Here is a 21,063-nt window from a genome sequence, read left to right on the forward strand (position 1 = left end):
TGACCTGAACCTACCTACAACCTGACCTGTACCTACATACAACCTGACAGGTAACTACCTCCACAGCTGCTGCAGCCTCTCTGAAGTTCATGTAAAATAACCGTTCAGGCCTTCAGGTTTCTGCTGTATTTAACCAGCAGAGTTTAACACTGATAGATTAACACTCAGAGTTTAACCTAGCTGTTTCTGCATGCAGTCCTCCATCAGAGTGTAAAGTAGTTTAACAGCGATCAGTTTTAAGGAGCAGTTCAGTGTTTGGTCACAGCAAACTTCATGTTTCTGTGCTGTAGGTTCACTTCACAGTTTCCTGCTGTTCTGTACTTTACTCTATTAAAGCTGCAACTGCTCTCGCTGTTTCGGTTGCTGCTGTGTTTATTTCTATATTCTTAAATAAAGTGTAAGTTGAGGACCAGGTGAGGCAATGAGTCGGGGCCCTGCAGCAGCTTCGGGCCCCCCGTGTTCCTGCCTCCGACCAAATTAAAGCTGGACCTCTGCAGCAGCCCGTTAGATGACCTGAGCGCCGCGGCTGCAGCAGCTGTGCAGTAATTTTGTCCTGCGCTCCCTGAAGTCCACCCGAAACTCTCCGACATTTTAATTCATTGCAGAGCTGCGAGGGCGTCTGCCGTTCAGGAGCTCCGTCCTCCCTGTGACAGCCGTCAGGATGGTGGACGTGCAGCTGGTAACAGGCTGATCTCCTGCCTCTCCTCCTGGGAGGCTCTTTTCATTTAGCCTGCTGCTGTTTTGCTGTAATAAACTGTAATAAGGTGGCCGAGGCGGCTGCGCTCTGCAGGGAACAGCAGGTAATGAAAGACCGGCCGCCTCCAATAAAGCTCCTCTAACACCCTGCTTACAGCCCATCCAGCCCGGCTCAGCCCGGCTCGGCTCGGCTCGCAGCGCTGCCGTCATTAACACTCCCACACACCTCCACGGAAACACGCCACCGCCAGCCATTAGGAGGATCAGATGATCCGAGCGAGAATAACATCCATCTTCATTCATCACTTCGCAAGTTTCACATGTCAGACGGAACATTTCAGAGCTGCAGTGACGATCTGAAAAATCGTCTTCCAAAGACATGAGAGAGGTTCTCGGGTTTAAGTTCACTTAGTCTTAAAATCAAGACACGTCTAGTTTAAACTACTCTGAACTCTGTTGAATAGAACAGTCAGATCGCACAACGTCCTGCTAGAACAGTACAATGCTCTCCTGAAAGCATCCACTCACTCTGACTCTAGATGAGAATACGTGTTTGATGTCTGTAGAGGGAGATATATCTATCTGGTTCCAGGACATCTGATTTTAACACATCGTGTATCTGTTACATACAGACATATTGGAGTGATATCAGACTGATGTTCTACAGAGAATGGATGGTTTCAGTTCTTCGTCAATTTAAAACTAAACGGGCAAACTGAGGCCATCACAACACAACAACATCTGCAACGTTACTCTGAGCTGCAGCAGAATAAAAACATGACCAGGGAAAAAACAGAAGAACTTCAAAGTATGTAAAGAGGACGATTAAGTTCATGATTACATCATTTTAAAGGTTCTACATGATCTCCAGTTTGTGATGTCTACTACGATAAAGGTTCTGCTGTATCTCCCCCTTGTACTTTCATCCATCCATTATCCATACACCGCTTAATCCTCACTAGGATTGCGGGGGGGCTGAAGCCTATCCCAGCCGACTAAGGGTGAAGGCAGGGGACACCCTGGACAGGTCACTAGTCCCTTGTACTTCCATTATGTTAATGCTTCTACAGAATCTCCTACCCTGGTTCTGTTACGCTCCAGGTTCTACAAGATCTTATTTCTGTATTTTCATCATGTCAAGGTTCAACATGGTCTCCTGTTTCTGTTTCGATCATGTTAACGGTTCTGCAGGATCTCCTCTTTGTACTTCCATGATGTTTAAGGTTCTACAGCATCTCCAGTTTGTGTCTGCATGCCGTTAAAGGTTCTACAAGAACTTATTTCTGTATTTTCAACATGTCAAAGGTTCTTCAAGATCTCCTGTTTGTGTTTAAATCATATTAGCGATTCTGTAGAATCTCCTGTCCTGTTTCCAACATGTTTAAGGTTCTACACAAACTTATTTCTGTATTTCCAACATGTCAAAGGCTCTTCAAGATCTCCTGTTTCTGTCACGTTAAAGGGTTCTTCAAGATCTTCCGTTAGTGTTTCAGTCATATTAATGGGTCTATAGAGTCTCCTGTACTGTTTTAGAGACGTTAAAGATTCTACAAGAACTTATTTTTATATTTTCATTGTGTCAAAGGTTTGACATGATGTCCTGTTTCTCTTTCAATCATGTTTTAGGTTCTTCAAGATGTCCTGTTTGTGTTTCAATCATATTAAAGGTTCTATAGAGTCTACTGTTCTGTTCCCACCACGTTAAAGGTTCCGCTGGATCTCCCGTTTGTCTCACAGAAATAGTTGAAAACTTTAAATCTAGAACTGCGTCAGTTATTGATCGGTCTGCAAATATTCTGACAGTCCAACATGTGGTTTCTCACAGGAAGCTGAGGATCTCCGAACACTTTCACACAGCAAACAATCAGCTGATTAATCCAGAACTAATCATCGGACTGATTGATTACGAAGATCAGCGGCGGCCGAAGCCTCACACGCAGCTGATTGTGTGTTTGATTAATAAAACGTGAATAAAGAGAAAAACAAACACATTATTCATATACACACTTCAGTGGTGGAGGAGGCTCCATCAGGAAAACACACACACATTAACACACGGCGGCGACGCACACTCTGAGTCCTGACAGATGGAACATGTTCCTCCATATTCTGTCCCTCATAAAAAGGATTGTGGCCTCCAATATCAATTACCCTCTCATCCTGGGGGGGAGGCCGGGGGAGGCAGGAGGGAGGGGGTATTATCTCTAATTAGATTTTCTGGTCTATTTGGCTCCTCGAAGAGAACGAGAGCTCATTTCACAGCCCTTAACAAGGCCGAGGAGGAGGAGGAGGAAGAGGAGAACAGGGGAACAGTAGAACAGGAGAATGTTTGTTCCTCTCCCAGCAGACAGTAGACCAACGGTACTGGGTTCTCTTCATTCCCTGGACAGCAAAACAGTGAAATTACAAAACAGGAGGACAGCAAAATGTTGTGTTTCTCTCCAAGTATAAAGAGAAACAGCAGAACAGGAGAACAGCAGTATGTTGTGTTCCTTTTTCAGTCATAGGTTGTGTTCCACTATGAGCGGACAGTAGAACAAAAAAAACAGCAGAACTGCAAAATGTTGTGTTCCTCTTCCAGCAGACAGAAGAAGAGTAGAACAGTAGAACAGCAGAACGTTGTGTTCCTGCCTCTACAGACAGTAAACATGTTTCACATGTAAATAAATGAATAAACAGATTCTCCTCAGAGGAAACAGCACCGGGTTTGTTTACCAACAACAAACAAACAAACAAACAGTGTGTCGGCTGCTCAACACCAACCTGCAGCTCTCTAACACCTGTCTGGTCACAGGTATTGATCAGTCATTGCCGTTAGGGGTCGACCGACAGACTGAATGATCCAAAACACAGCGTGACAGCTGCAGGAAGAACTCATCGGCTGACCTGTCAGGGCCTGGTTCTACCGGGCCGTTCCTGTAGGTTCTCTTCTGATGTGGTCAGACGATAACCACAACACAGTAAAAAGTTCACTGGCACAAACAACAACTAAAATGTCCTGAGTTCCTGTCAGGGTTCTGCAAAGTTCTACTGCTGGTTCTGTATGGTTTCAGTTAAAGCTGCTTTAAGCTAAAGCTGCGAGATCAGAACTTTAACTCAGAGAATTCATTCAGGTAAATACAGTATGACCTGAACTATTAACTATGACGTTGACCTGCTGACCGGTAAACTTTCAGCTCGTTAACCATTAACCTGGTAACTGGTAGCTGTTAACCTGTTAGCTTTTATTCTGTCAGCGCGTAACCCGTTAGCTGTGAATTTGTTAGCCGCTAACCTGTGAGCTGTTGACCTGTTAGGATAAACATGCTAGTTATTGACCCTTTTCTAGCTTTTCATCTGCTAACTTGCTACTTGTTACCTTGTCAGCTGTAAATCTGTTAAATGCTGACCTGTTAACCTGTTACTTGTTGCCTGTTAATCTGGTAACTGCTGACATGTTAATCTGCTAGCTTGTTATCGGTTAACCTGTCAACTAGTCTCAACAACAGCAAAGGATGAATTCATACTCAGCCGCCTGCTGCAGTCGGCGGGCGCGAAGCAAAGCTTCGTCTCTCTCCTCATTGGCCAGCAGGAGTCGTGACATCAGAGCCTGGTCTCTGTCCTTCTGAGCCGCCAGCACCTCCTCCAACACCGCTGAGGAGACAAGGGGGCAAGGAGACAAGGATGTGAGGAGGCAAGGAGACAAGGGCACAAGGAGGCAAGGAGGAGGGAAGACAAGGACACAAGAAGACAAGGAGGAAAGGAGATGAGAAGACAAGGAGGAGGGAAGAGGAGAAGACAAGGAGTCAAGGAGGAGAAGAAACAAGTAGACGAGGAGGCAAGGAGAGTAGGAACAAGGAGACAAGGAGGAGAAAAGAAAGAAGACAACAAGCCAAGAAGACAAGGAGACAAGGTGAGGAGAAGACAAGAAGATAAGGAGATGAGAAGAGAAGAACGAGAGAAGACAAGAAGACAAAGAGAGAAGGAGACAAGGAGCCAAGGAGAGGAGGAACAAAGAGACAAGAAGACAAGGAGGAGAGGAGACAAGGAGACAAAGAGCCAAAAAGATAAGGAGACAAGTCGACGAGAAGGCAGGGAGATGAGGACAGAAGAAGGAGAGAAGACAAGGAGACAAAGAGACAAGGAGACGAGGAGCCAAGGAGATGAGGAGAAAAGTGAGAGAGAAGACAAGGATATGAGGAGGTAAGGGGGCAAGGAGGGGAGGAGACAAGGGCACAAGAAGGCAAGGAGACAAGGAGGAGGGAGACAATTACACAAGAAGACAAGGAGGAGGGAAGACAAGGCGGGGAGGAGACAAGGGCACATGGAGGCAAGGAGGAAAGGAGATGAAGACACAAGGAGGAGGGAAGAGGACAGGATAAGGAGACAAGGAGGGGAGGAAACAAGTAGACGAGGAGGCAAGGAGAGGAGGAACAAAGAGACAAGGAGACAAGGAGGAGAGAAGACAAGGAGACAAAGAGCCAAGAAGACAAGGAGACAAGGAGATGAGGAGAGAAGAACGAGAGAAGACAAGAAGACAAAAAGAGAAGGAGACAAGGAGCCAAGGAGGGGAAACAAGGAGACGAGGAGACAAGTGGGAGAGGAGACAAGGAGACAAGCAGACAGTGTGAGGATGAAGCTAGCAGAAACTAAACACCAGTGAGTTGTGGTTTGTGTGACTGTGTGTGTGCGTGTGTGTGTGTGTGTGTGTGTGTGTGTTCCAGGTGTAATAACAGAAATGACCACAGCTCATGTGAGACTCAGTGCAGGAGGAATAAAACCGGTTATTAAACTGCTGCGGTTCTCTGTGAGGTTCCGACAGGTTCTCAGCAGGAACCTTCCGGTGGACATGTGACCTGGATCAGAAAACTTTATGTGAATTCTGGTTCTGACTCGTCTCCACAGTCTGATCTGATGTCAGTGTGCAGGGTAGTAGTTCTGTGTTCTCAGGTGTTCTGGTTGATTGGTTGGTCTTCAGTTCTTCAGCTTTCAAGGATCACTCCATTATTTCATCAGCAGGAGGGGCAGAACACCTGTGGACACCCCCATGTTTTCACAACTTTGGACCGGTCCAGCCTGATGGAGACTGTTAGGTTGAACTTTTTTACGTTTAAAGAACGTTTACTCAGCTCCAAACTAACCGACGCCATGTCAAACTGATAGAAGAGCAGCAATGAGACACAAAATGACTCAACACAAACACCAAAAACTACAAAGAAGCAACAAAGACACACAATCAACTATAAAAACACGCAAAATGACATGAAAGAGAATCAAATCAGAAGCACACTGAGATGCAAAAAACCCCACAAATAGCTGCTGATTCAAGGCAAACACAGATACAATCACCTCTTAGACACACACAATGACCACGAGAAGAGGCTAAGTGGCACACAAAACAACCACAAAGACATACAAACCAATAAAAAAGTGATGCAAAGTGAACAAAAACTTGTAACACGACCATGATGACACACACAATGACCAGGAAGGGATTTTAACTGACTAAAATAGGTGTAAAATAGACATGAACGGATGCTGATTCAAGGCAAACAGAGACAAACCATCTCTCAGACATACAAAAGGATGACTTCTAGATAAAAAATTACCACAAACACACACAAAGTGACCAGAAAAACATTAAAACTGACTTTAAACAGATGCAAAAAGACACAAACAGATGGAAAACCAACATAAACAACTACAAAACAACCACAAAGAATCACAGAGATATTAACCGACTAAAATAGATGTAAAATGGACATAAACGGATGCTGACTGAAGGCAAACTGAGATGAAACCACCTCTCAGACACACAAAAGAATGACTTCTAGATGAAAAATGACCACAAACACACACAAAGTGACCAGAAAACGAGTAAAACTAACTTTAAAAAAATGAAAAATGACCCAAACAGATACAAAAACCAATGCAAATGACAACAAAACAACTACAAAGACACACAAAGTCACCAGAAAAAGATTAAAACTGATTTTAAAAAGATGCAAAATGACCCAAACAGATAGAAAACCAACGTAAACATCGACAAAACAACCACAAAGACAAACAAAACCGTGGAAATCCAGAAAGTTCTAATAAAACTGCTGAATGCTAAAAGCTTCCGTACCACTAAAACCTGAGTTTGTTGCTGTTTTACTGCAGACTGAACCGTTCCACGTGTGTTTTACTTCCTGTTGTACTTCCTCCGACCTCTGCAAACTTTACATTCTCCAACTTTTCCAGAAGGAAAACGGCTCATCTTTCATTCCCGTCTCTCATTTCTCTTCAGGGTTTTTATGGAAACACGATCGAGGCAAAAGACGAAGCGAATGTGTTGCAGGGAGACTTTCTGTTTCTGTGATAATCCTGCTGGATTAAACTCACGGCAACAAACACACACACTGACACACACACACAGACACACAGCTCAGTTAAATCAACATCACATCCGAGTGTGATTGCTGGTTAAACACACACAAACACACACTGTTCTGTTAAACTAACAGCTGCCTCGTTAACTGTCACCTCGTTACCACTGCTGTTGTTTTAATTACTGCCTCTGTGTGCGTGTGTGTGTGTGTGTGTGTGTGTGTGTGTGTGTGTGTGTGTGTGTGTGTGTGTGTTGGTATTAAACAGTGTGCATGGAAAATATTCAAATATTTAAGGAGTCAAGGTTGGATCAGATCTGATTAAGAGGAGAGTAAACTGCCGCCTCCCCCCTCCTCACCTGCAGGTCTCCCCCAGTGCTGCGCCTCCCTCTGCTCCTCCCTCAGCTCCTCCTCCACCTCCCTCCTCTGCAGCTCCTTCTCCTTCTGGACCAGCTGATCCTGCAGCTGAAGCACAAAGCGTCAAACATCCAAACAACCGAGTGACATCGGCTTCAAGTGAACTAAAGATTGTAAAAAAAAAAACCAAATATGAAGAAAGTTCGTTCCACAGAACATCTGGTTCTGCATCTCCAGCACCTTTATCTACTGACCAGAGTTCTACCTTCAGACTGTGAATGTTCCAGAGTTCCAGGTCCTTGAAGTCCATAGAGGAAGCTCCAGATTTATCACTTTAATTGACTTTTTCCATCATTTCTGAGCCTCAGAACTTCATCAGTACAGCACTTTATTTTTTTAAATCATTCTTCATTTTGAAGTCATTTCAACATATTGGACATTTTCTGTCTTTCTTGGAGATTCTGAATAATTCTGGACAGGATTTGTGCCATTTGTGACATATTTTTGTCATTTAAACAACATTTGAGTCAATGTTTTAGTCATTCAGCACAAAATGTGAGTCATTTTGGAGTTCTTGTTTGTCATTTTAGACATTTTGAAGTCATTCTGGACCATTTCTTGAGACATAGTTTAAGTTATTTTGGAACTTGTCATTTTGGAAAAATATTAAGTTATATTCTGGACATTTTTTGTGTCATTCTAAGTATTTTTTAATAATTCTAGACAAGATTCATGCCATTTTTGACATATTTTGTAATAAAAACAATATTTGAGTCATTTTAAGTCATTTTGTTAATTTTTGTCATTCTGGACAATATTTGAGTTATTCTGGACAGTTTCTGAGCCTCAGAACTTCATCAGTACAGCAGATAGACACATGACGTTTAGGAGGAAGAACACATCTGAGTTCTGGTAGAAACTGACACCAGATCAGTTCTACATCCATCCAGGTGTCTCAGTCTGAACACTGGATCTGGTTTGTGTTCATGTCCTCTGTCAGCAGCTGGTAGCATGAGTATTATGGGATGTCTCATAGTGGTAACAGTCAGACTGCAGCAGTTTAATGTCTATGACATAGAGTCATAGAAACAATCATTAGTACCCTGGATGTGGTTCTGGTTCTGATCATTCACCAGAGAAAACTTTACAAAGTGCGTTCTGGGTAAACTTTCCAGGCTCATATCAGCATGTGTGATGGTGGTTGGTCAGAACCAGTTCTAGACAATGGAAGGACCATTTTACCTGCAGAACCTGCCAGAACCATCTATAGACACGTTTCACTCTGTAGTAAGATTATTTTCTAACATACTCATATTTTCACATATGCAAAATGTAAAATTTGAGATTCTCTTTACTGAAAGACTTAAAACCCTGATGATTCCTGCAGCATCGTTTTCTGAAAAGGCAAATACTGGACACCAACATCATCATCACTGTTGTTCATAATCTGAGGACGGAAAAGGAACTAAGTGACAGAACCAGAACTGAACCGTATCAGAGGAGAATCTTAAAGCTCTGAATGCTGCAAACTGGTTTCATCAGTGACATTAAATTGCTCTAGAAAACATGTGAACACCAAAGTTGTTTCTACATTTCACAGGCAGAAGATAAATTCAGAATATGACTGTATTAGAACACAGAGGGAATTGTTGTGTTTATTCACCTTGTTGTTTATCCCTCTCAGGGCGTCGAGCTCCTTCAGGAGAAACGAGACGTTTTTGTCTCGATCAAAACTCTGAAGTCGAGCGGCTGTAGAGATCTGATGAGGACTGTAGGAGGAAAACAGGTTCAGTGTTTCGTCCAGGAAGAATCTCAACACAACAACGTTAAATATCTACAGGAAGTGAAGCCTCTGTTATTTTTTAGTGTTTGTAACAACTGTGGACACCAGTGGAACTCAGAAATGGTTCAAAATGACTTAAAGCTTGTCCAAAGTGACTCTAAAATAGTCGACAATGACTCTGAATCTGTCAGTTTCAACAAATTTTAAGTTACTTTGGACAATGTTGTATTCATTTAGGACAGGTCACCAATCATTTTGGACAATTTCAGACTGAGAGTAAAAAAAAGAAAAAAAATACAGGATAAGTAGGATAAATGCAATATGGCTCAGAAACAGTGAACAGAGGAGCAAGATGTTAAAGATACATTCAGCATTGGTGGAACATCTTTCTATAGCTGATGAGCAGAGTAGAGAGGAAAAGTCTGGAGAGGCTGGAACATGAATATAATTCAACATCTGTAGTATTTGAAGCCTATATTTTTTGTAGTGTTGGCAACACTCGTGGACTCAAAAATGTCCAATATAAATAAAAAATTCTGCAACATGACTCAGAAATAGGTCAATCATGATTCAAAAAAATGTCATTTGTTTTGAATATATATATATATTTTTTTTTAACATTTTATGTTGCAAGTTTCAAATACTTTCACAACAATTTTAGAATGGGAGGATTTCTTTTTTTTTTTTTTTTTCATTTTTGTAAAATAAATATTTTTTCTTTATTTCCTGTCATTGTAACTGTGTCATTCTGCACAGAAGACATCTCTGAGTTCTCCCTCCTCCTCCATGGTTGTTCTGGTTCCACAGAGCTGCAGGACTTTTTGTTGCAGTGAAAAATGAGCTCAAAATGAGGAAAACTTGTTTTAAAATTGGCACATTTTAAATGACTGGGACTCAAAAAGAGCTTCCTAAAACTCAAACTGTGCATTATTAAAGTTTTTAAATCCTCCAAACTGAGAGATGAATCGACAGTAAAACTAACTCTTGGTGATTTTCACTTTTTTCTGCCATGAAACCAGCGACTCATCAGTAGCCGTCTCCTCCTCTGGTCAGCGACGCTCTGATTGGTCAGCTCCCCTGTGACATCATCTCAGAGTGTGTTTCATTAGTGTGTCACCTGTGCGTGATCAGGTCAGGTGTTTTAACGCGAGGCCGCGGCCTCACATTATCAGATGAGAGGCTGAGAGCTGCTGCAGCAGGTTTAATAAGCAGCGACTGATGTTCGCCTGTAATTCTCTCATATTACCTTAAAGGTCAGGCGGCTTCTTGGCGTAATAAAGCGGGTAAATAAGACACTGGAATATGGCTGACACTGTCTTCTGTAATTGACTGTTTCTGACTTTATAATATCAGCTGCTTCTAATCAACTTTCTTTTACTATCCTTCTATTTCTGTCTCGCCCTCGAACGCTTTGACTAATCAAATCAAATCTAAATTTAATAGCTCACATTTCACGCAATGATGCAACTCAAACTGCTCCTTAAATTTATTTGAAAATGCATCAAAAGAGAGAAAAGCGGGAAAAAAAAAAAACATGAATTACAGAATCTAAAGAAAGCTGGAAGTTTAATGAAAAGCAATAAACTTTTTAATAAATCTCCGTGTGGAGAGGCTCTAAACATATCACACTAATCCTTTCAAAAAGCACCACACAATATCACATTACGTTATTCCAATATCCACAATATTATGGTTTAAATGTGTAATAATCTATAGGTCTAATGCGCCGTTTCATTTATTTTAAAGTCAGTAACACTTCACAGAACTTCACAGCTGAATTCTTTCCGCCTGAATATCTGAGACTAAACATTTTAAGAAACTGTCGCTGGTCAGCATGAAATCCAGAGTCTGAAACGTTGTGATTCAACATCAGCCTGCAGATAAAAACAGCTTCATCTGATGAAGAAACAGTGAATCAAACACTGAGTAGAGCTTTAACTCTTCATTAACACGTCCGTTTAATGAAAATAAAGTCTGACGTGTTTGGTGTTATTATACAGCTCAACATCACTATGACCTCCACTCGTGTTGCTCTGTTGCAGTTTTCACTTCAGCTTCTTTCAGCCAATTCCCTTTCACTGCTTTCACTGCAAACTTTTTCACATTCTCAGCACCTTTCATCACTTCACCACCTTCACTGCACTTCACCTGCAATTTGCCTGGTTTTGAATGACAATTCGCATGAATCTCGCCTGTGTTTTCACCTTCATTCTGACTGAAAACTTACCTGCATTTAACCTGGTTTTCACCTGCATTTTAAATTTATTTCGCCTGTATTTCACCTGCTTTTCGATAGCAATTTACCTGCAATTCATCTGTATTTTGCCAGTGTTTTGCTTGCAATTCACCTGCAAGTCAGCTTTTTTTTAACCTGCATTTCTCCTGCAATTTGCCTGCATTTGAACTACAATTAACCTGTACGTCACCTTTTTTTACCTGCATTTCACATTTATTTCACCTGCATTTCTACTCTAATTTACCCACATTTAACCTGCATTTCCAAACATTCTCCTACATTTCACTGCAGTTCACTATACTGACCTGCATTTAACCTCTATTCCAGTGCAGTTCACCTGTATTTCACCTGTATCCCACCATCGGCTCATCAACTGATATCATCACTTGTATTTACAGCCTTAACTTTCGCTGCATACACTCGTGTGTATTTTGGTTTATTTGTGTACTACATTCCTTAATTGTTTGCAGCATCAGCTTTGCTGCTGTAACACAGGAAATTTCCGCACTGTGGGATTAATAAAGGCTTATCTTATCTCATCCTATTTCCATTTCAGCTGTCATCCCACCTTCTTCCGCTGCTCAGAGGTTCTTACAATCGCTTCAACTTCTGCCACTTCAACTGCTTTCACTTCTAATTACTTGTGAAGAATCATAACAGAAGCAGAAGTCGTCTCACCTGTTTGCAGCAGTCCCCAGGTGTCTTCTGAGGGCCGGACTTCCAGGACCTCTGGATGCTGCTCCTTCATCTGGGGCGTCTCCATCGCTCTCTACCCGAGGAGAGGGGCCTCTGCTGGCGGGAAGGTCCACCTCCATCTCCCCTGCACCTCTTGGAAGCCTGAAGGACAACGGAGACACAGACCTCCTGTAGGACGGAGGTGAGACAGGGGAGACAGACCTCCTCTGGAAGACGGGTGAGACGGGGGAGACAGACTTCCTCTGGAAGACGGGTGAGACGGGGGAGACAGACTTCCTCTGGAAGGCGGGTGACACGGGGGAGACAGACCTCCTGTGGGACAGAGGGGAGATGGAGCAGGAGGTTGGAAGCTCCTGGAGGTACTGAGGAGCTGAGAGACAGACAAAGGTAGAGATGATGGATGGATGATGGTGAGAAATGGATGGATGATGGATGGTAAATGAACATATGGGTGGATGATGAATCTATGAATGGATGATGTTACCCTGAGGCCAGTCGGTGTTCTCTGGGTTCAGGCTGCTTCCTGATCTGTGAACAAGAAACAACATGAAGTGAGTCCTGATGCTTGTCTGCAGCTGTAAACGTGTGTCATGTTTACTGTGCAACAGGTTTCTACAAAGCAGTAATAATCAATTCAAAAAATTATGTCCTCTGGTCCTCAAAAACATAGTGTCCGATCAAGAAGGAGACTAGTGAGGGAGACCACCAAGACACCTATGACTCATCTGAAGGAGTGAAAAGCTTCGACAGCTGAGATCAGAGAGACTGTTCATACAGCAACTGTTGTCTGTTCTTCACCATCAAAGCTTTATGGGAGACAAAGAGAAAGACTCTGTAGGAAAAAGCTCAGATTAAATCAGGACTAGAGTTCACCAGAAGACACGTGGAGACTCTGAAGTCACCTGGAAGAAGGTTCTAGGAGACCAAAATTGAGATTTTTGTCCATGAGACTAGACGCTATGTTTGTTGGACACCAAACACTGAACATCATCCCAAACACACCATCCTGACTGGGAAGCATGGTGGTGGCAGCATCATGATGTGGGGATCTTGTCAGCAGCAGGTCCTGGAAGGCTTGTATAAGTAGAAGGTAAAATGAATGCAGCAAAGTGTAGAGAGATCCTGGAGGACAACCTGATGCAGTCTGCAGGAGAACTGAGACTTGGAGAAGACTTGTTTTCCATCAAGACAATGAGCCGAAGCAAACAGCCAAAGCTCCACAGAAATGGTTTGAAGACAACAAGGTGAAGTTCTGGAGGCCCAGTCAGAGTTCAGACCTCAGTCCAACTGAGAAAACGACTGTTCACTCATGATCCCTTTGTGACAGAGCTTGAACAGTTTCACAAAGAAGAATGAAGTAAAACTGTAACATCCAGATGTTCAGGACCAATGTTGGAACTGCAGCTGATGGTGAATCTACTGAATACTGACTTGAAGGTGGTTTAACACTTCTTTTACATTTTACATTCTTCATTAATTGACATGATTAGTTTTTTTTTTTGTAAGTTCATGTCCAAACAGCCAAATTAAATTGACCACGATTTTGGAAAGCAATAAAAGGGAAAATTTAGCTTAGCTTAGCTATCAGAGTTGCAGGTGTTGCTCCTACCTGTCAGGGCTGCTGAGGAGGTGTCGTGCAGGTGACGGCAGACGCTGTCGCAGCTCCACGTTCACTCTGGGGTTAGCTGGAAAACAACACCACAAACCAACAGGTGAGTCACACGGGTACACAACACCTGTCTGTCTGCCTGTAAACTGTAAGTCCTTGCGGTTCTTCAGCAGAACAAACATCTCTAAGACCTCGTTAATGGCAGTTAATGACTCACATTAACAAGGCACCAATCAGAACACAACTCTGCAGGTGTAATTAAAATGGTGGCAGAGCTCAAGTTAAACACTCGTTAATTCAAAAGTAAGCAACCAAGCACACACACACGAAGCATCATGTCATTGTATACAAATGAGTGTGTTAGCAGGAAATAAAGAGCTCATCTGTTTCCACCTGAAATGATGGTGAACATCGGTGTATTGATGAACCTGGGGAGATGATTGATCAGTGATCAGGTGCTGATGACCAATGATCAATCCAGCTTCTACCAACACAAGCAGGTTTAAATCTTTTAAATTCTTTCCACTACTGTTTTGTTATGAAGCCTCTTTGTGAATTTCTTTGACATTTTCATTTATATTTGTGTGTTTTTAGCTGCTTTGTTGCATGCTGGCCTTTTTCTTTCCTCGCTCACAAACCAAACCACAATTCCGCTGATTCCTTTTGGTCGATTCAACAAACAGAATAAATCATTTTGGAGTGCAGTGTGACGTTAAACCTGCAGCTACGCCTCCCTCGACGTGTTTCCTGCATAAAGTCTGAAGGTAAAAATGCTGAGCTGAACAAAAGCAAATGCTCCTTAGATCACAGTTCAGCAAGAAAAAATACATAAATAAATAAAAAAGGCAGCAAAAGATCATTTCATTTCAATAAATTAGTAAAATGTGACACAGTGAACATGTGAACTGTGTTTGCTTGTGATGGCCTGAAAAACTGTGACGGTTTCAGACGAAGAAAAACGGATTCTGTGCAGGAAACAACAGATTTCAAGAAGAAAATCTGGGGGCCTGACACACACAGAGAGCCCGGTTCTGTTCTGTTCTATCATGGTCCTGCTCTGGATCTGTCATGTTATGCCCTATTCTGTCTTGCTTCTGTTTTAGTTCTGTTCCTGTTTCCAGTTCTTAATCATTTCTTTTTTTATTCCGCTAGGGCCCAAGTTCTACTCGAGTTCTGGACCTGTCCTGTCCTGACTCTGTTTATGTTCTGTCCTATTCTGTTCCATTCTGTCTTGGTTCTGTTTCTGTCCTGTTCTGATTACGGTCCTGCGCTAGTTCTGTCCTGTCCTGTCCTGTCCTGTCCTGTTCAGCCTTTTTCCTATCCTGTTCTGTTCAGGTCCTGGTTCGGGTCTGCCTGTCCTGCTATCTGTTCTGTCCAGATTCAGATCCTGTCCTGGTATGTTCCGGTTCTGTTTCTGTTCTGTTTTGTTTTGTTATGTTCTGTCCTATTCTGTTCCATTTTGTCTTGGTTCTGTTCTGTTCTTCCCTATTCTATTCTGTCCAGGTCCTTGTTCTGATACAGAACAGAATCAGGAAAGAAAGGTTTCTTGGTTCTGTTCTGTCTTGTCCAATCCTGCTCTGCTTCTGTTTCTGGTTTGTTCTGGCCCTGTGTGGTCTGGTTCTGTATCCTTAGTCTGCCCTGTCTTGGTTCTTTTCTGTCCAGCCCCTTCTTCTGTCCTTTTCTTTCTCTGGTTCTGTCCTGTCCTGTTCTGGTACTTGTTTTATACTCTTCAGTCATTTCCTGGTTCTGGTTCTAATCTGGTTCTGTCCTAGTTGTGTTCTTTCTTGGTCCTGTTCTGTTCTGTCCATGTTCAGTTTCTGTCCTTGTTCTTTTTCTGTTCGGCTCTTTCATGGTCCCGGTACTGGTTCTGCTTAGGTTGTGAAACGGCTAAGTTACAGTTATCACAGAATAATTTCCTCTCTGAGCGTCTTCACTTTGAAACTTTTCTCATTTCTCGCCGTCCTCTGCGTCCCCCCTGCGTCCCCCCGTCTCTGATCTTCTTGTGGACTCAGAGCTAATTGAGCGCGGCGGCTCTCCTTATTATTCATGTACAATTACAGATGTGATAATGTGCTTAAATCCTTCTAAATGACCGTTCATGCCTCGCGCTCGCTTTGAAGTCTTGTCAAAGATGGAAAAATGAGCAGAAAAAAGGGAAAACACAAAGGCCAATCAGAGGACCAATCTACATTAACCAATGAGGAGAGGAGGGGGGAGGCGGCGGGAGGAGCGTCCCCCCTTCTTCTTCATGTAATATAAACTGAAGTCCATTAATTTTTTAAGCTGTATTTAATACATTTTGTGCAGAAAGTTTGGAGCGGTGAGTGCCGGGTGTTCCAGCTGACTGCATGAATATTAATGACGGTGTTATGATGATTAAAGAGGCTTCAGCTCAAATCCAACACAATCCGCCTGTGATCCGCCCCGCCGACACCACGCCGCCGCCACGCCGCACATGAATTTAGATACGGACATTAAGCCGAGGAGAGGCACGACGTACAGAGGACGCTCGCACGCGTGTTCGTACGAGCACGGAGAACATACAGTAAACACAACATACATGTTCACACAAACACTCTCATCCTGGTGAACGGAACAGAAAGTAAGCAGCTGCTCTGTCAATCACAGATCAATCACTGGAGTCGTTTCACAGAAAAATGTGATGCTGCTTTTGTTCATCATCTGTGATCAATAAAAACGCTACAGGAGGTTCAAACTGATTCATCAGGACCAAACAAACAGAAAAAATGATCAGCACATTAATAAGCTTCACTGTTCTGATAATCAACAACTGACCTGATCGGGTTCCAGCTTCCAGATCTGAAGTTTTTCATTATTAACTTGAATATTTGGGGTTTTGGTGGTTTTGAAACGTGACTACAAAACTTGATTTGATAAAACAAAGACATTTTGTACATTATTTGAGAATGAACACATATATTTCTGATAAGGTAATTAATAAAGCTTTTTCTTTTTTCTCACCAATCCCATCAGTCATTTACTATTTAGCATCTGCCGATACCGAGGCCCAGTTCATTACAGTTTCCCTGCATAATGCACACCTCAAGCACATTAGTTATTAAAACTAATCCGATGTATATGCTTGACAACTCTGCAAAACGTGAAGAAAGAAGAAGAAAAAAATGCATTTCTGTTTCTAATCTGTTCATAATGTTGTGTAGGTGTTCAGGAACCCTGTTGTAAAGTTCCAGTAGAACACTGTCTGAATGTAGTGATGGAGGGTAGGGTCTACTGTGGCACCACAAGCTCCAAAAGAAAGAAAAAGCCTGTATTCTCTACAACCATGTCAGAAAATGTATTGTACATCAGCTGTAGTACCTGGTTCTTCCACAAGGGGAGCCTCTTAGCAGGATTGTGGGGGTTTAGCTAGCAACGGGCATCATGACAGAAACTTCTGGGCAGGAAATGACCTCCAATCAGACCAATGTCATATGTCTGTTTTTAAGTGCAGGTATGTCAACACTTGGAATAATGTCTTCTGTTTCAATCATGTTATCAGCTAATCAAATATCTAAATAAAAGACCAAATTATGAATGTTTAACAGTTTGCTACACACAGTGTTTAGGTGGATTTACTTTGGAAACAGGTAATGCCATCATGGAAGCCTGTGAGGAAACCAACAGCTCCACGTTGTCGGGTGCTCCTTCTGGGTGCCATTTTTAACCCGAATCTGCTCACGTCACAGATAACTTCCCTGTCAATCAGTAGAATTAGCGAGGGCAGCAACATTTAATCCTTTAGTCGACTAACAGCGCACACATTCCTAGTTCACATGCAGGCCAATTTAAACCGTTTTGACAAGTTGATCAATTCTGTTTTCGTTGATTGTTTTACAGCCAATATTTGTCGGCTGCAGCTGTTCTGATATGAAGGTCTGCTGCTGGTCTTCGTGACAGTAAATCAAACACGTTGGACCGGTGACAGTCTGCGGACATTGAAGGGAGGCTGTGATGGCTGTTTTCTTACATTTTACAGATGAAATAATCAGTCAGTTAGCTGAGAAAGTGGTTATCACACTCACTGATAGTGAAAATAATGGGTAGTTATGGTCAGGTGTGGTTGCTTGTAACTTCATTTAGGAACATTCACTATGAAAGAAGTGAAGATTAACGCTTTTAAATGTGTCCAGTGTAGACATGTCCTCACAGACACACACGTGTCCCCATGATGCAGGCATGCCCCCACAAATTGGACATGTCCTCGCAGTGCGTACGTGTCCCCATGAAGCAGATATGTCCTCACGGCGTTTGTCCACACAAAGCAGCATAGTGAGGACATGTCTCCGTTTAATGAAGTTTGTTTTATAAGGACGTCTCCATTTTATGAGGACATCTCCATTTTATGAGGACATATTTCCATTGTGAGGACATGTCTGCACTGTGAGGACATGTCCTCTCTGTTTTGAGACTAAAATGTGTCCACACACACACAGAAGCACACACACACATTCCTGCACAGATAACAGCAGCTACTTCAGTCTGTTCAAACAAACCAGAGTCTGCAGCCCACCCTCATCCAACAATACACTCTGTATGTGTGCGTGTGTGTGTGTGTGTGTGTGTGTGTGTGTGTGTGTGGACCACCCACTCTGCAGATTAAACACTGTTCACACGACTGTCTCCTCCCTCTCTCCTTATTCACTCTCAGCCTCACTCGGCCTTTGTCTTCTTCTGCTGTCATTAAATTAATCTACTCACCACAGTGTGTGTGTATGTGTGTGTGTGTGTGTGTGTGTGTGTGTGTGTGTGTGTGTGTGTGAGGTTAGTCCGTTCTGATCTGTGACATTTGATCAATCAAGATTATTCCCATTTAAAAGAGAATATTATTCTGGCTCTGTTTTTATTGTGGCGGTGTGCTGTGTGCAGTAACACTTTGTGCCTGCGGGTGGCGCCAGACGTTACAAAGTCCTGAACACGCTTCAGGTCAGCAGAGACTGAAGCAGAAAAACGACACTTCGGAGCTCAGACCTCCGTCACACTAAACAACAACAGCGGCGGCAGCGTTTTCCTGGGAAAATCCCACCAATCATAGAAGCCTCCAGCAGCTTCCAGCACAAATTAAGGTCAATGAGCTGCTGACAGACACGGAGCTCTTACTGCTGCAAACACGCTGAAATATGCTGATACGAAATATATGAATGGGACACGATGCAGACACAGAAACACCAAAAACAACCAAACTCCAAAATGACAGACAAAGCACATAAATAGCAAGGAAACTGAGAAAAACACAAGAAAAATGACAGAAAATATAAAATATCAATAACATGGAGTAAAAGTGGACAAATAAAAAGAGCACTGAAGTGGTAAAATGTGTTATAACATATAACCAAAAACACAGACCGTCTCAAATCAGATCCACACAGATCAATGTTCTTTCTAACTTTTAGAGCTGCATCTAATATTCGACAAGTTGTCAACTGTTAATTCAGTCGCCAGCAATTTTGATAATGAACTAATTTGTCTGAGTCATTTTCTTTAAAATAAAAAAGTCTAAATCCTCTGTTTGCAGCTTCTTAAATGTGAGTATTTTCTGGTTTCTTTCCTCCTCTATGAAAGTAAACTGAATATCTTTGGATAAACCAAAAAAACAAATCAACCTTTTTTTTCCCCATTTTCTGACATTTTACACGCAAACAACTGATTGATTAATCTAAAAACAATATAAAATCAAATTTAGAAAAGCTACAGTGACAAAAAGATGTATTATTTTGATGATGAAATCCCCTTTCGAGTTATTTTTTTAACAGCACAAATGTAGACTGTGTAGCTTTTGTTTGTCACACATGATTTCAGACTGAATCTGAAGACATCATTTTGGGAAATCTGAAATTTTTACTTGTTGCAAATACCCTTCACAGGAAAAAATAATGAAAGTGATTGTAACTGAGTTTTAATTACCTTATTTAGCATTATGCCTATAAAATGCTAGAAAATTATACAAGAATGCTCATAAACATCTCCCACAAACTAAAATGACATCTTCAGATATCTAGTTTCGTCACAGCTGCAACAATTATCAATTAATGATAATTCTCCTAAGTGTGAACCTTTTTCTCCTCTAATAAACTAATAAACTGATTATATTTGGTTTGTGGACAAAACAAGACATTTGTCATCTTGGACTAATTAACATTTTTCATAATTTTCTGACATTTTATGGGCCAAACTATGAAGAAAATATAGAATTAATCCAGAAAACAATCCACACATTACCGAAAAAGGAGGGGGGGAGCTAAATATTTGAAACCTCAGTTTGGTTGACTGATGGTTCTTGAGGAGCTGAATAACTGACCAGTATGAAAATATTAAATAAATCAGCAGGCATTTTATCTTTTTTTTTTTTTGAGGAAACATTTGCTATTCCTGGATTACAAATGTGAGAGTAAAACTCAATGTTTTTGCATTTTGGACATATAATTAGTGCATCTTTCACTGTTTTACTCTGAAGTTGCATCGACCAAATGAATCCATTAACTGATCTGATTAATATTGTTTTTTTTCCATTTGAGCATTTACAGTTATGACCATAAATATGTGGACAGCTTCACATGTTTTGTTTATCAGGTCCTGCAGCTTCTTAAACATGAATATTTTCTGGTTTCTTTCCTCCTCTGTGAGAGTAAACTGAATGTCTTTGGACAAAACCAAACAGCTGTCATCTTGGATTTTGGGAAACAGATTTACGTTTTTGCTTTACCACTTCCTGACACTTTATAGGACAAATAAGTAACAGTAATCAATAAGCTCAATATCTTCACCTGGAACTTTAAGTGGCGTCACAGCCTCCGAATAATATTGAATATACCAAAACTAAACTTTTCATTTTGCAAGTAAAGCAGCAGAATTGTCTCCTGTGTGCAGTTTATGATCATGTACAGACACCTATCACTGGATTAGTGTGATACTGAGGGAAACCTAAAAATGAACAGATTCTCAACTGAGTTTTTTTTTTTTTAAAGCTGATTTCTGGAGGTTTATTGTGACGGACATGAGAGACAATTATATCCTCCAAACATGGACATCACACTGAATTAAGGCTGGGAAATATCTACAACAACTGTGATTTTTCTGACTGTGATTCGATTTGGAATACACGTGTTGAAAACATCTGATGGAAACGATGCTCAGACTGTTTCAAAACCTCATCAAGTCTTTTTGCATTTTATCTCAGACACTTTTGCTTTGTGCAACGTGAAATACTTCCTGCATAAATTAGTCAGAATGAGTCCACTGTTGTGTTTCTGCAGTAAAATCAGATGATTCAGGTGTGAAACGTTCACCTGCCTGGTCAGATCAGTTCACTGCTGCCACCTGC

At 41.8% G+C, this 21,063-nt stretch overlaps 1 protein-coding gene across 1 annotated transcript in view; it reads right to left on the reverse strand.

Moving 5' to 3' along the window:
* The window catches only part of mipol1 (mirror-image polydactyly 1), a 48,024-nt gene extending 35,746 nt beyond the window's left edge, over positions 1-12,278 (reverse strand). Inside the window, exons 1-4 of the mRNA XM_008296680.1 lie at positions 12,098-12,278; positions 9,064-9,169; positions 7,403-7,508; positions 4,203-4,329 (exon numbers count right to left, since the gene is read on the reverse strand). Coding sequence (XP_008294902.1) covers positions 4,203-4,329; positions 7,403-7,508; positions 9,064-9,169; positions 12,098-12,234 — 476 coding nt within the window. The 5' untranslated portion in view covers positions 12,235-12,278. The remainder of the gene's footprint in view (positions 1-4,202; positions 4,330-7,402; positions 7,509-9,063; positions 9,170-12,097) is intronic.
* Between the last annotated feature and the right edge of the window lie 8,785 nt (positions 12,279-21,063).

This window comes from Stegastes partitus, unplaced genomic scaffold (assembly GCF_000690725.1).
Source record: "Stegastes partitus isolate 25-593 unplaced genomic scaffold, Stegastes_partitus-1.0.2 Scaffold1146, whole genome shotgun sequence".
Classification (NCBI taxonomy): Eukaryota; Metazoa; Chordata; class Actinopteri; family Pomacentridae; genus Stegastes; species Stegastes partitus.